This window comes from Chrysoperla carnea, chromosome 4 (assembly GCF_905475395.1).
Source record: "Chrysoperla carnea chromosome 4, inChrCarn1.1, whole genome shotgun sequence".
Classification (NCBI taxonomy): Eukaryota; Metazoa; Arthropoda; class Insecta; order Neuroptera; family Chrysopidae; genus Chrysoperla; species Chrysoperla carnea.
The window spans coordinates 62070354-62084985 of record NC_058340.1 but is presented as its reverse complement, the minus strand read 5'-3'; the positions used below and the strand labels follow the sequence as shown (position 1 = coordinate 62084985).

The 14632-nt window shown below is 25.6% G+C and overlaps 1 protein-coding gene across 1 annotated transcript; it reads right to left on the bottom strand.

Annotated features, from left to right (window-relative positions):
* Positions 1–280: 280 nt before the first annotated feature.
* LOC123297524 (fatty acyl-CoA reductase wat-like) lies at positions 281–14188 on the bottom strand. The gene is made up of 9 exons (XM_044879218.1): positions 14060–14188; positions 5083–5172; positions 4854–5014; positions 3147–3269; positions 2726–2997; positions 1518–1838; positions 1053–1292; positions 452–709; positions 281–385 (listed from the first exon to the last, which is right to left on the bottom strand). Exons 2-9 carry the CDS (start codon positions 5147–5149, stop codon positions 286–288), a joined length of 1542 nt encoding a protein of 513 aa, XP_044735153.1. The 5' UTR covers positions 5150–5172; positions 14060–14188; the 3' UTR covers positions 281–285.
* Between the last annotated feature and the right edge of the window lie 444 nt (positions 14189–14632).

Below are 14632 nucleotides of genomic sequence, written 5' to 3'. Positions count from 1 at the left end.
GCGCAGTGCCCGAGCTCTCTAACGTTAAAGTATAAAAGCTGAAATTCACACAGAGTGTTCAAATGACCATTTTAAGTCAATATTGAAAAAGACATATCAATCCATCCAACTAACATTAGAAGACATATCGGTCAAATATTCAATAAGTATTAAGTTTTCTATTAAGTAAATTCGTAAAGGTGAGTATTGGAAATTGAATCCTATCATTTAAATATAAAAATTAATTTATTTAAATATATTAAACACAATTCACAAATTATCAATAATTAAATTAAATTTTATAAACTAAAAGAATTTATTTGAAACAGTTGAAAATACTGCCCATAATAATCGAAATACCATAACGAAGAATACAATTTGAACAAATCGGTGCAAGTAGTACAATCTAAAAAAAAAAAAGATAATAGCTTAAAAATCAAATAAAAAGTAAAAAATTGATTGAATTTTGTACCGTTGCCATCGTTTTCGAGCTTGAGGTAATGTGCTTAAATCATCTTTTACTAAATACATTCGTAAACCAAGACAATGTGTTTCCATGAATTTTGTCCAATCTAATTCTTTCATATCAAATGTAAATAATTTTTTATCGTCTGGTGTTAAACTCTTCCATAATTGTTGGACATTATTATTTTTAAACTTCCATTCTTTAAGTGCAAAATATGCAATTACATCAGCAAATTTATTAATTTTTTTATAAACCTTTAATAAACTGTAAAGAAATTTTAGATTAAATTTCAATTTTTAGTTTGTTTTCATATTCAAGCACACTCTTCCAAATTCTGTATAGCAAATACAACCAAAATGGCTGATGATCTTTTTCTTCGCAGTTTTTCGATACGGGGGAATATAGAAATAATATAAATTGTTATGAATACATATGGGGATTGTAGTTGTAATGCGAAGTACGTGTTTTATTGTACCCGTTACTCAATTTTCAAGGCTTCTATTAGTATTAAATAAAAGGCCTTTTGAGACGACGAGTTTGTTGGAATTTTTAAATGTATATAACAACTCGAACTCAGTGTTCGGAAAATTAAAAAATATGAAAGTACCTTATTTTACTTCCGCATAATTTTAAAATAATTTCACCAATTAATGCTGGTATAAAATGTAATAAAAATGTTAATATTACATGGAAAAAACTCGATTTTTGTTTTACTAAACAAAAATACCAAACTGCACGAATTGTTGGATAATTTTCACCATATCGACGACTTAATTCACAAAATTCATTCCACGTAATTGAATTGTCTGTGGCTGTATAATTATATAATTTAATTTCTCTTTTTGGCCTACAAAAAAAAAGTAAATTAAAAAATCAGCCGAGAAATAGAGTTTGGCTATAAAACCCTTCGTTGATGATGTTTTGCTTTTTGAATCAATGTCTTTGGAAGGGGTTTTAAAAAGCGCATATTTTAGTATAGAAATATTTGAAATACGCCGGGATAACCAAATTTATCTTAACAAAGCTGCGGTTCTATTAAATGCCAAATATTCAATTACACTAAATTACTTACGCATTTTTATCGAATTTTTGTGCCGTTTCGTACGCTGAAGCAATCATACTATTTACAACAAAATCAACAGGAACTATATCTGCTCGTTTACTTCGATCCAATTGTAACGTGCGTAATAATCCAGTGCCAGCACCAACAACAACACCCGTTGGACCATATAAATTATTTATCCAACTTCGAATTGGTTCTTTATATGTACATATAACAATACTTGGTCGAAAAACGCACATTGGTAACTTTTCACATCGATCACGTACAAGATTTTCTGCTGCAGCTTTTGTTAATGTGTAAGTGTTTGGATATTTACCAAAAACAAGTCCACTGAAATATTTTTAATTCATATTATCAATGTGTGCCATAAAGCAAGAAATTGACATAATTAAATATTGTCTTGTAAACTTGACGTTCACACTTTATTAAGGGTGCACGAGGCCAAAGGCAATTTTGAATCAAAAGCTTGATTTTTTTTATATATGAAGTTGAAATAATAATAAATCAATTCTGAAAATTTTAGGAGGTTTACCCGAGTATTTAAATAAATAAACGTTTTCAAATTGGCGTACCCGAAGGGTAATCAACGGGACCCTGTAACTAAGACTTCGCTGTCTGCCTGCCTGTTTGTGTCACCGAGCTGCATCTCATAAATTGCAATAGCTAGACAGTTGAAATTTTGAAGTGTGTATTACTAATGCCGTCATAACACAAATATTTATAAATTAAAAATTAATAATGGAAAACTGGAAATAATGAAAAATATATGAGTAGTTTTTAGTTTATAATAATAGATGGCATTACAAAAATAGTATTTGTCGATAATCATAGAGGGCAATAATAGTTGTTGTAATTTACAATGATAGCTTCTTTCTATAATCATAGATGGCTTCGCAAAATAAATAACCGGTTAAGTGCGAGTTTAGGGTTCTATACCTTTTTTATTGTTTTACAAAATATATTTAACAAAAAGTACAAAGTGTTTTATCTTGTACTATGGTACGAAACTCTTCGTGTACGAATTTGACTTGAACAAATTATTATTGTATCGAAACCCCAAATAAACATAACATAAAAATTGTAATTCATGGATAAGCTTATTTTCGGAGATATTGACGCGCAAAAACTTCTAAATTTACCTTGGTTAGAACTCTTTAATTATCCGTGCTATATACGGGCTTTAAGAAAGAGACAAATTAAAAAAACTATTTACTTACTCTTCTGCTAACATTTCGACTTCTCGATCAGTTTTATTATCAACAAAATTAATTAATTTCTGATAATGCATATCACTCTCATAAAATTTCTCATCGACTTCGTTTAAATAACAATGTGAATACGCAGTTGATACGTGTACAATACTTTTTAAACTTGTACATTCATTTGCTAAATTTATTATTTCATTTGTACCTTTTACGTTGATTGCTACAGCTAATTTTAATTTTTCATCAAAACGTACAGTTGCCGCACAATGAAATATAACTGATATCTGAAAAAAAACCAAATTCAATGAATTATTGAAGTTCGTTTTCATCATGCTCCAATTAGTTTTAAAAAAAGTTTGCTTAAGATTGGATAATTTTATTTCAATAACTAGTAATTGTATACTTTTTGTGTTTATCATTCATATTAAATTACCTCATTTGTTAATAACTTTCTATCTTCATAGGAAATTCCTAATCCCGGTAAACTCATGTCTCCATTTATAGTTACTACCTTATATCGACTTTTTGGTTGTTCCTTATTTAATCGTTTGAATACCTGTAATAAAATTTTTGTTATAAATAATATATATACAACTTTTTCAATACGAACAAACTACCTAATTTTATAGGGAATGTCTATTTGGCATAATTTAGATTTGAGAAGAGACCTTGGAATAATTGAAAGTAAAAGAAACAACGAGTAAAGTAGAGTTGCCAACTCTCCAGATTTGGTTGAAAGACTCCCGTGTAGTCTCTCCCGACTCCCCATATCAACATAAATTCTCCTGAATTCAGTAAAAAAATATATTTTTTGATAATTTGTTTCATATTCAGGTAAATTCAACATTTCTGAGCTGCTTTTATTTTAAATTACTTAAAAAATCTTTATTTAAATTTGGAATGGAATGGACCTTTCTGGTTTATCTCCCGACTTCCCGGAACTTGGAGATAGCAACCCTATATTAAGTAAGCTGCAAATTGGACTCGCGTGAAGAGGAGTTAACCACTTCACTATTCATTTGCTTCAAGAAATTTTTTTTGAACCAATAACTTTTTTTTGTTAAATCAAAAATTTGAAAGGAAAAACCAAATTCTTATAGCGAAAAGAAATAAAGTGGTGTAAGGAATTCATTTTTTCTTTGTGTACTTTTAATTTTCAATACTATTATTATTTATTAGCTGGTTAAAATGTAGTAAATAAAATAATTAATTTTGAATTTTCATCACAAATATCTTATTTTAGTTCAATAATTCCCAAAGGACCTAAAAATTTAGTTTCATTTTTAAATTTTTCATCCAATATCATGGAATTTTTAACAAAAGCAATAAATTCATTTAATTTTTAAATACTGTTTATATTAAAATCAAAAAGAAATAATTTATTTTGCATTTTGGAAATTTAATCACAAAAATCTTATGAAAATTGAGGAATTCTTAATGATCTAAAATCATAGAATTTTAATTAATACCAAAAATTAATTTAAGTTTAACCTTTTTTTTTAATTAGGTTTTAGATAGGTACTATTATTAATTGATGTTCATTCTGAATTAATTTATCTTCTATTTTTGTATTTTACTCAAATGGCAAATCACACCCACATTTGTATTCAAAATGTCCCAAAAACAAGTTTTTAAAGATGTCAATAGATAAAATAAAAATCAAATATGAATATTTATTTATATACGTATAAATATTAAAGGGCATTCACACGGAACTGGAAATAGAAGTATTTAGAAGTTCCGTTAAATTATAATTTTAAATTTTTGATCAGTCTCTTGTATGGCAGTATGTAAATTTAATAGTTCTTGAATTATGGAAAAACCCATCGTATTCATCATCAAATCAAATCAAATCTAACAAGTTAAATTTGACCCACATCCCAGATATTTACACTATATTTGATATACAAACAATTTAAAATTTAAAAAAAAATACTTTTTTAGGGACAAACTTTTAGAAAATAATTTTTAATTTGATTTAATATTGAATTTTATCGTGAATTTATTTCTGTCAATTTCTGCGCAGTTTACCAGCGACCCATCACATTTATAGAGAATACTTCATAAATATTTTTATTTAGATTTTTCCAAATTAATTAAATACATTATTTAATTTGATTTCTAATTTTATAAAACATACCACATCATCGAAAATTTCTTCAAGTCGTGTATTCATATCTTTACCCTTCTTTGGTCGCACCAATAAATATATGGTTTTTAAATTTGGACATGAGCGTAATAATTTTTCCACTAATATTTTTCCTAAGAAACCAGTTCCTCCCGTTATAAATATTGTACTACCTAAAATTATTGCAATAAATAAGATTTTAAATTAAAAATAGTGTAATTTAAATCATTAGATAGCTTACCCGAAAAAAATTTTTGTATTGGTGTTTCATTAACAATATCTTCATGATCTAATCCATAATCTTGCATTCGGTATAAAATGTCCGAAATTTCTGTAACGTAAAGAATTGATATTAATGGTTTTTTTTATACACAGCTATTTCCATTTAAAAAACATGTTTAAAATTTAAATATGTAAAGTGTTTTGTAATTTATTTCAAATACAGCATCAATGAGTGTAAGAAAGTACATAAAGCAATGCCTATAAGAAAGATACTATTATATGTCTGCTTGTATGCTTGTATTGCTACTATTGTACTGCACATAATACAAGCATACAAGCAGATATCTAATAGCATCTTTCTTATACATTTTGCTTAATGTATATGTACTCTCTCACACTCATTGATAGTAGAAATGATCTACTAATACATTTTTAATATTTCGATGTATTTAAAAAAGTAAGGTATTTAAAAAAGTAAGGTAAATTTATGGCTAGGTAGATACTATAGTTTTAAGTGTAAATCGACGATGAAAATTATTATTTATGTTTTTATTATTATTTGATTACAAATATTTTGAGCTTATGTAAAGAAAACAACATTATTAAGGTAGCTCAAAGCAATTTTAGACTAGTGGTTGAAATTTTTGTACCTTATTTTCAACTTTGATGATGAATTTTGTTATAACTTCATGAATGAAGACGAAAAATAAGAATACAATTTTTCGATATTTGACTTGGTTTTCGAAATATCGAAAGCTAAATAATTAAACAAAATTTTCAATTTTCGATATTTTGAAAATTACTTCAGATATCGAAAAATTGTAATCTTACTTTTCGTCTTATATTGTCAAGTTATAACATAATTCACCATTTAAATTGTAAATAAATATTTTTTCTAAAATTTGCATCTCCACGATTGTGCTTATACATCCTTAATTTGTAAGGCTCAACGGGTTTTTTTGCTTTCAAAAATTTATTCAAGTTTTATCTTTAATTTAAATAGTTTTTTTTTTTTAATTTCCACAGACTAGTTTTGGAGAAATCTATGGAAACATATCATCCATCTACCGTTTTAACATAAAACAAATATTAAATATGCCTAATTTTGAAGCCGGGCAATCTCCACTTAAATTTTCAGAAATGATTTAGACTTGGCCCAACTTCATATAAAAAAAAAGTCAATTCTTTTATCTAAAATTGCCCTGGCGCTCGTACATCCTTAAACAGTAATTTTTTTATCGTAAAGTCTAAATAATTATAACTTTTTATTTTTATTTTATGGTAATATATAGAAACTTTTTATGGTTCTCCGTTTCGGTAATGAAAATATATACCAAACTTCATCACATTTGGATAATTATATTTCAAGTTATTTGTGCACGAAAATTTCTTAGATTTACCTAAGTCATTTTTTTTTTTATTATGATACACTGTGGAAACCTCCAACTATAAATAGCGTTTGCATTTTAAATCAATATTATTTATAAAAAAAAAAAAAAAAATTTCAATACCTATTGATTAAAATATTAGATAATACAATTTATTTTCAATTGAAAAAGTTATTAATGAAAATAAAATTAATTAAAAACCTTCCAATAGACCTTAGAATTTGTGAATCAAATGTATAAGGTGTTCAATTTAACTTGAGATTGAGCTGCAACTCAGAAAAATAGAATTTAAAATTAAAAATGTTACAAGCATAAATTGTACTGAAAAGTTATGGCACGCCATTTTACTATTTAATAGGCTAATTTTTATCGAGAAAAAAATTAATTAATTATTTTTTTTCAATCAGAAATTTTATATTTTATATTTTATATTTTGTAAAATAAATCTTAGTAAAAGAGAGATTGATATAAGATAAGATGAGAAAAGAGAGATGAGAATTAAAATTATGATGATAACATAATAAAAATGTATTATTATTATGTATCATCATAATAATAATGTATTATTATTATGATGATACATAATAATAATACATTTTTATTATGTTATCATCATAATAAAAATGTATTATTATTATGATGATACATAATAATAAATCAGTTAATTTTATTTGAATTAGATTAAAAAAAAATGATTGAATTAAAATTATGTACATAATGGAAATAGAGAATTAAAATTATGTACATAATAAAAATGATTCAATTAAAATTATGTACATAATGGAAATAGAGAATTAAAATTATGTACATAATAAAAATGATTGAATTAAAATTATGTACATAATGGAAATATATGGCACGCCGTTTTACTATTTAATATGAATTAAAATTATGTACATAATAAAAATGATTGAATTAAAATTATGTACATAATAAAAATGATTGAATTAAAATTATGTACATAATGAAAATGATTATTATTATGATGATAACATAATAATAATGTATTATTATTACGATCATTTTTTTCGGACATTAAATAGTAAAATGGCGTGCGTACAACTTTTCTGTACTAAGTCATTACTATGAGGTATACTAAAACTTCCGAGGTCTTTTAAAAGTAGAGCTTTGCTCATTACAGATAAAAGATAGAGCCCTAGCCAAAATTGAAAATTTATTCTTCATAATAAGTGAGGATCAAGGAGGAAGGGTATTGGCTCCCCCTCCCAAAACCAAATTTGTATTTTTTAAGAAGTTTGAATACTAACTTAAAACAATTATTGCCCTAAACAAATTAATTATTAATCTTCAGTAATAGTCGCATCAATGAATGCTTTTACTCGAAAGTCCTCAATAGCAGATCCGATTTTGATGATTTAAAAAAAATTTTTTTCTTTTTATATATTATTTAAAATCTGAAAGGAGTGGGAGAATAATTTGAAGGGGAAAAGACAATGTCCCGACTGATTATATCAACGTCCAGCTTAAATCACTAATGATACAAGTTTGAAATTTCGAGAGGATATTGATTTTATACTGTAGGTGTCATTTAAGAAAGGATTTTTTGAAATTCATTCCCTAAAGTTCACCTATAGAATGCTATCTTATCAGTACGTAACATGAGCTGTATTTTATTTTCAAAAAAATTAAAGTCCCGCACCAAAATTTAAATTTAATAAAAAGTAAAACCGTCATTTTCATTCGCTTATAGAATGCTACATTTCAATCGTTTCAAGATCCATTGTATTGTTTAGAAGGAGTTAGCGAACAAACAGTCAGGGTTCCGCGGATGTATATTATGTATAGAAACACGTGTGACACAGTCGTCAAAATGATACCTGGATTAAAAGAGCAGTTAATATAAATTTTAAAAAAATACCACGAACCTTTAAAACTAATTAATTATTTCTTTAATTAAAAAAAAATTCTTGAACTATTATATTTTTGATTGTTTTTTTTTCTCTCTCTACGGGAAAATTATATTTCCTTTTTAACTGTTATGTCAATTTTATTTATTATAGGTCAAGTGATATAAAAATATAGGTTTGATATAAAAAAACAATTATACAAAGTATAATTTTCAATATGTTTCCCGTTTTGATTGTATGTAAATTATTAATTTTCTAAAGTAAATGATAATATTTTACCAATTATATTTAATAGTTACAAAGAAAATATATTGGGTGTCCCAGGAGTAAAGGACGCCCTTGTTCCATCAGAATATATGTTAAAGACGAAAAATTCTCTTTTAGTTTTTGATCCGATGCACATACCTACATCCACACCTTCTACAAATTCACACACTTGTACTTTTTTACGTACGTTTTTAACACTGTCTGCCACTGTAGCGCGCTTCTGATTGGCTACCTATTTTAATTAATAGCTAATTATCTTCGTGCATCAGATCAAAAAATGGGAGATAACTTTTCACCTTAGAATTTAATTTTTATTATAGTTTCAACATGGGCGTTCATAAATCCTGTGACACCCTGTATATATTGCATTAAATTCTCATATTAACTAATTTAAAATTTATAACTATGACAATTAATTATGATTTTTTATTTTTTTTAATAAAATTTAAAATTATAATTTTGACTATATTGTTCTTGAATATTCCTTCAATATTTATGTAAATTTTTTATGAGTTTAATTGAAAATAACAAAGATTAATTTGTTCTTATAGCTCGAGTTGAATTTTTGATGGGCCAAGGCAAACTATATTCACACGCAGTTAATATATATTTATATATTATGAAAGATCGACCTTTCCAATCGAAAATATGGCGGGGTATATTTTATACCATGCATGTATGTAATATGCAAGGTATACTAAGTTTAGTCCCAAGTTTGTAACGCTTAAAAATATTGATACTATGAAATAAATTTTGGTATAGATGTTTATAAAATCAACTAATTAATCCATTTCCGGTAGTCTGTCCGTCTGTTCATTTGTCAACACGATAACTCAAAAACGAAAAAATATATCAAGCTGAAATTTTTACAACGTACTCAGGACGTAAAAAGTGAGGTCGAGATTGTAAATGAGCAACATATTTCAATTGGGTGTTGGGTCCATAGGACCCATCTTGTAAACCGTTAGAGATAGAATTAAAGTTTAAATGTAAAAAATATTCCTTATAAAAAAATAAACAACTTTTGTTTGAGGGCGCAAATTAGGCGTAAATTGTATATTATGTATTATATGGGGATATCAGTTATGTATGTGTGACATGTATGTATGTGTAATGTGATCAATAGTAATCAACACGGTCTGACACGGCATGATATTTCAACAATTAACTCAGTCAATTGTTTGTTTTCACTTGTCTTAAAAAAAGTTTTTTAGCAAATTACTAAATTCTAATTTTTGTAACAAAAAAATTAAACGTAGGTTTTAGTTATAAAAATATTTCTTTATGAAAGATAGACAGACATGCTGGCACCGGGTGTTTAGCCACACTGAAAATGTTTAAAACTTAGTTACCTATTTAAATACTTTTAATTAGTTTCATGTTAGTACAATACTATAGCTTACAATAAATAACTCACGTGGTAATGTCATAATATTTTTATATAATTGTCAGCATAATTTTTTTTTGTTTATAATAATTATTTAAATTAAATAGGTACAATAAAAAATTACTTGTTGCATTCTTTATAAATCCAATATAGATCATACGATGTTTTTAATAAATACTACAAACGATTTACAAAAGAGTTTAATATCGTATTCACGTGACTAAGGATATGAATCATATTATCTTCTTTTTTTTTTCGAAAACCTTTTAAAAAGATCCAAGGGTATTCCACTATTTTTGAAAAAGTACTTCAAAATGTTGATTTTGCTAATCAAAAGCTACCGAAAATTTAATTCGGAAAAATATACACGTTTTCTTGCCAAAAACTTAAATTAAATTTTAATCCTTTTTTAAACTGTCAAAAACGCGGGCATCCAATTTGATGACGTAATATGGATATCACTACACGAAATAACACAAATAAGTTGGACAGATATATTCATAGACATCTGATTATAATAAATATAAATACTTATTATCTGTGTATATATTATACCCAGCTGTCTACACTGAACTAATTGATGATCTATGACTCATACCGCTATGACATCACAGCAGGGCTTACCCGCGTTTTAGGTCAATTGATATACAGTTTAAAAATTACGATTTTTAATTTTAATATTTTAAAAGAAAAAAGTGCTTTTATGACTCGAAATCAGAATATTTAAGTATATTTTTACATAAATTTTAATTTTTTTTTCAAATTTCGTGATTTATTTTTGACTAACGATAGATAATACCCTATTTTTAAAGTTGACCTCTATTACAATAGTTTATTATTCCATTATTTACCATAATAAATTAAAAACTTTAAAAAACCAAAACAAAACAAATTTTTATTGTGATATATTAATTTTTTAATCGTAGGTATATTGCGCTAATTTTACTATGGGTAAAATTTGAGTAATGTATGTAATTTATCTATGCGTTGTTTGTTATTTTTATAATAAATTTTTCTATTTTTTTCTTGAGTTTTTCCTATAAAATATTCAATCTAAATTTCAATCATATGCCTATTATGATGTAAGTAAAAAAAAAAAAAATTTAACCTTCACATAAAGTATGATAACCAATAATTTATTCAGTTCCGCACTGGTACTTATGATCCATTGGTTCTTCAATAAATTTATTAAATAAAAGCTTATTATTATCTATTTTTTTTTAAAAAGGATGTTAGATCACTAACATAAAATGCAAATTATTTTTTTGGTAGATGATATAATAATAGTACAGTAATAAATTTGAAGTACTTAATTAATGTCAAAACGTCAGAAATTCTATCATGAAAATTCAGAAAATCACTATAATGATCTCAAGCAGTCAATATAGCAATCATAGGTATTAGGCAATACCTATGATTTCATAGGTAAATCTAAAAAAAAGGAGGCATTATCTAAACTTCGTTAGTCGTGGAATCTAAACAAAAAACTATTTAAATTAAAGTTAAAACCTTAACAAATTATTCAAAACAAAAAAAACCCATGTGCCCGACTTATTAAGGATGTATGAGCACAGTCGTAGGAACACAAATTTAAAAAAATATTTATTTTCAATTTTGATAAAAATAAAATTTTTCGATATGAGGAGTAATTTTCAAAGTATCGAAAATTGAAAATTTTGTTTAGTTATTTAGTTTTCGATATTTCGAAAACCAAGACTGTTATCGAAAAAATTTTAATTCTTATTTTTCGTCTAAATTCATGAAGTTATAACAAAATTCATCATTAAAATTGAAAATAATTAGGTACAAATAAATTCAAGTTCAAACTTGTCAAACTTGCCTTGGCGCTCGTACTACCTTAAAATATATTTAAAAAATTTTTAAACTTAAAATCGAAAAATATTGTGCCTAAAATGTAAATTTCCTAACGAATTTAAGCAATAAGTATACGCTGTCTAGTTAATCTGATTTGATTGGCAACGTATAATTTTATTTATTTCATGGCATTGATTTAGATAATTATTTATGTTGAATGACGCAGTTGAAATCAATCCATATTGATTAATTTTCAAATTTTCCAAATTTTTAATATTTGGATAATCCGTGTAATGAAGGTCAATCAAGTTTTTTGATCTTAAATCAATTTGAATAAAATAAAAATAATTATGTAATACAACAGTGCTAAATGTTTAGTTCGTAAAAAGCTGAGAAATTTTTGATTCTAAATTCTTTCCAAGGTGCGAATTTAAAAATAATTTACCAATTTGAAACTATTTATATATCAGAAATAATTACAATTAATTAATTTATATTTTTATAATAATTAAAAAATTTACAATTCAAATTTATGTTTATAGTACAGTCGTCATGTGTAAATATTCATAGTTTCGTGGGGTAGGAAATTATTTCGCTTCGTACTATGCCAAATATTTATTTATTTTAACGTATACCGATGCTAAAAAGAGTTTTCATATATTGTCGTCCTATCTATGAGAAATATATCAGAATATACTAAGTTTAGTCCCAAGTTTTTAAAGCTTAGAAATATCGATACTACAAACATAATTTTTCTGAAAGTTTTTTAGTGTATTCAACCCGTAAAGAATTACTGCATGAGTTTGCAAACAACATAGGCCAATCAGGCCATGTACTTAAACCCTAAGAGATAGAAAATAGTTTAATTTCTAAAAATGCTGCTTATAAAAAAAATGTACAAAAAAAGTTTAAAACATTATTTCGTAAATATCATTGTTTTGCCACGAATGGGAAAATTAGGGCAAAAGTAGTTTTCATTTTCTCCAAAATTAGAAAAGATAGAGGGACGGAAATTTGTGGGTTGGTTCCAACAGTGAGCCTATTTATTTGATTCCAAATATATTATATAATATTAAAGTAGTAAAAAGGGTCAATTTTCGGAAAAACATCTTTTTTTTTGCTTTAAAATTCGTTTCAAATCATGTAGATTCCAAAAAACCAGAAACAAATTTTTTAGAAAATGTTTCACATAACTTTTGATGGAGTATGTTCTTTTTGTACCTGAATGTAAGTCGAACAGGAAATAAAAACTGGCCTGAATACCAAAACTGGACAAAAAAACTGGCCTGAGTAAGAAAACTGATTATTTTTTTCTCAAATTTTACACAAATACCCGCAGAAATTCAATGATGACATTTTTAAAAAGGAAATTTCAATTGCAATGTAACCCAAACCTAAGTCTTTGTATTAGGTTAAAAAACTGAACATAAAAATTGATTAGATGATAAATTGTAGTAAATTTTATTTTCTATAACTTTGCTTATTATAAACAATTCCAATTTTAATAATAATTATCAAGATAATTTTAAAATTAAAAACGACAATATTTAGCAATCGATAATGATATATCGAATTGAAAAACTTCTACTGACTTTTTTTGCGTGTATTATTGTAATTAAAAATGCGATCATTGCGTGCTACCCTATTTACAACTTTAATTTTATAAGTTTTAAGCAATTCTCAAGGCTGTTCTATAAACATTTTGGATTGGCGTGAAATCATTCTTTGATTGGTGGAAACAAAATTTATAAAGAAAAGAGGTTTTCCAAAAAAAAAAAAATGGTTAAGGTTGCAATCGTATTTCAAGCACTACGATTATACCCTTTACTCTATCGATTTGAAATTTGGATATGTTATAAGTACTCATATTCTACCTGCCAGGTCACTTTTTTTAGTTTTTCGAAAATCGTGTTAATTTTCCCAATTTTCAGGTACAGTGGAATAAGAAATAGTACTTGGGTGTGAGCAATAAAACTGGAAAAATTAACAGGATTTTTGAAAAATAAAAGTACCCAAGGTAGATAGAATAGAGTACCTGTAACATATCCAAATTTCAAATCGATTGAATTGACCATTCTTATCTGGAAAACTGCTTTTCTTTAGAAAAATTTTTTCCCAATAAAAAATATTTAAGAAGATTCTTAAAAAAATTTCAATCGAAGCCCGATTTCACGCGTGTCAAATAGGATCAAAAGTGTCTATAGGACATCCTTTTAGGTGAAAAATATTTATTAAATCTATAAAAAACAAGAATAAAATTTTCTTATTTACCTTCATCAAGATTTTCATAACATTTCGGATTCTTTAATGATTCAAAAGTTGACTGAGAATAATTTCCACTTTTATTATGACTATTTAATAAAATTTCTTTATTATTTTTTAATTTTATTATATCACCATTATTACAATTATTTAACAATTTTTGATTATTTAAAACCATTGTTATAAAATTATTTTACAAACTTATCAAATTAAAAAAAAAAAATAAAAACAAATTTTCAATAAAAAAAAATTTTAATAAAATTAAATTTTAAAAAAAATCACATTAAATAAATTATGTTTAATTATTGTTACACGATATGCTAATTAATAATATCACTATGCGTATATTAAGCAAAGCGAACATTCAACAATAAATGTTTTGTTGCGCACTGCTTATACAACAATAAATGAATAACTTTATTTTACATTAAATTTAAATAGCTTATTAATAGTAAAATTGTTATTAAATTAATATCTTATAAAAAAGGTGTATTATTTTACATAGCATCGGACAGGTAAACTAACAAACACTTGTACAAAAATATTCAGTGACCATACAATACATATATGTAACCGAATTAA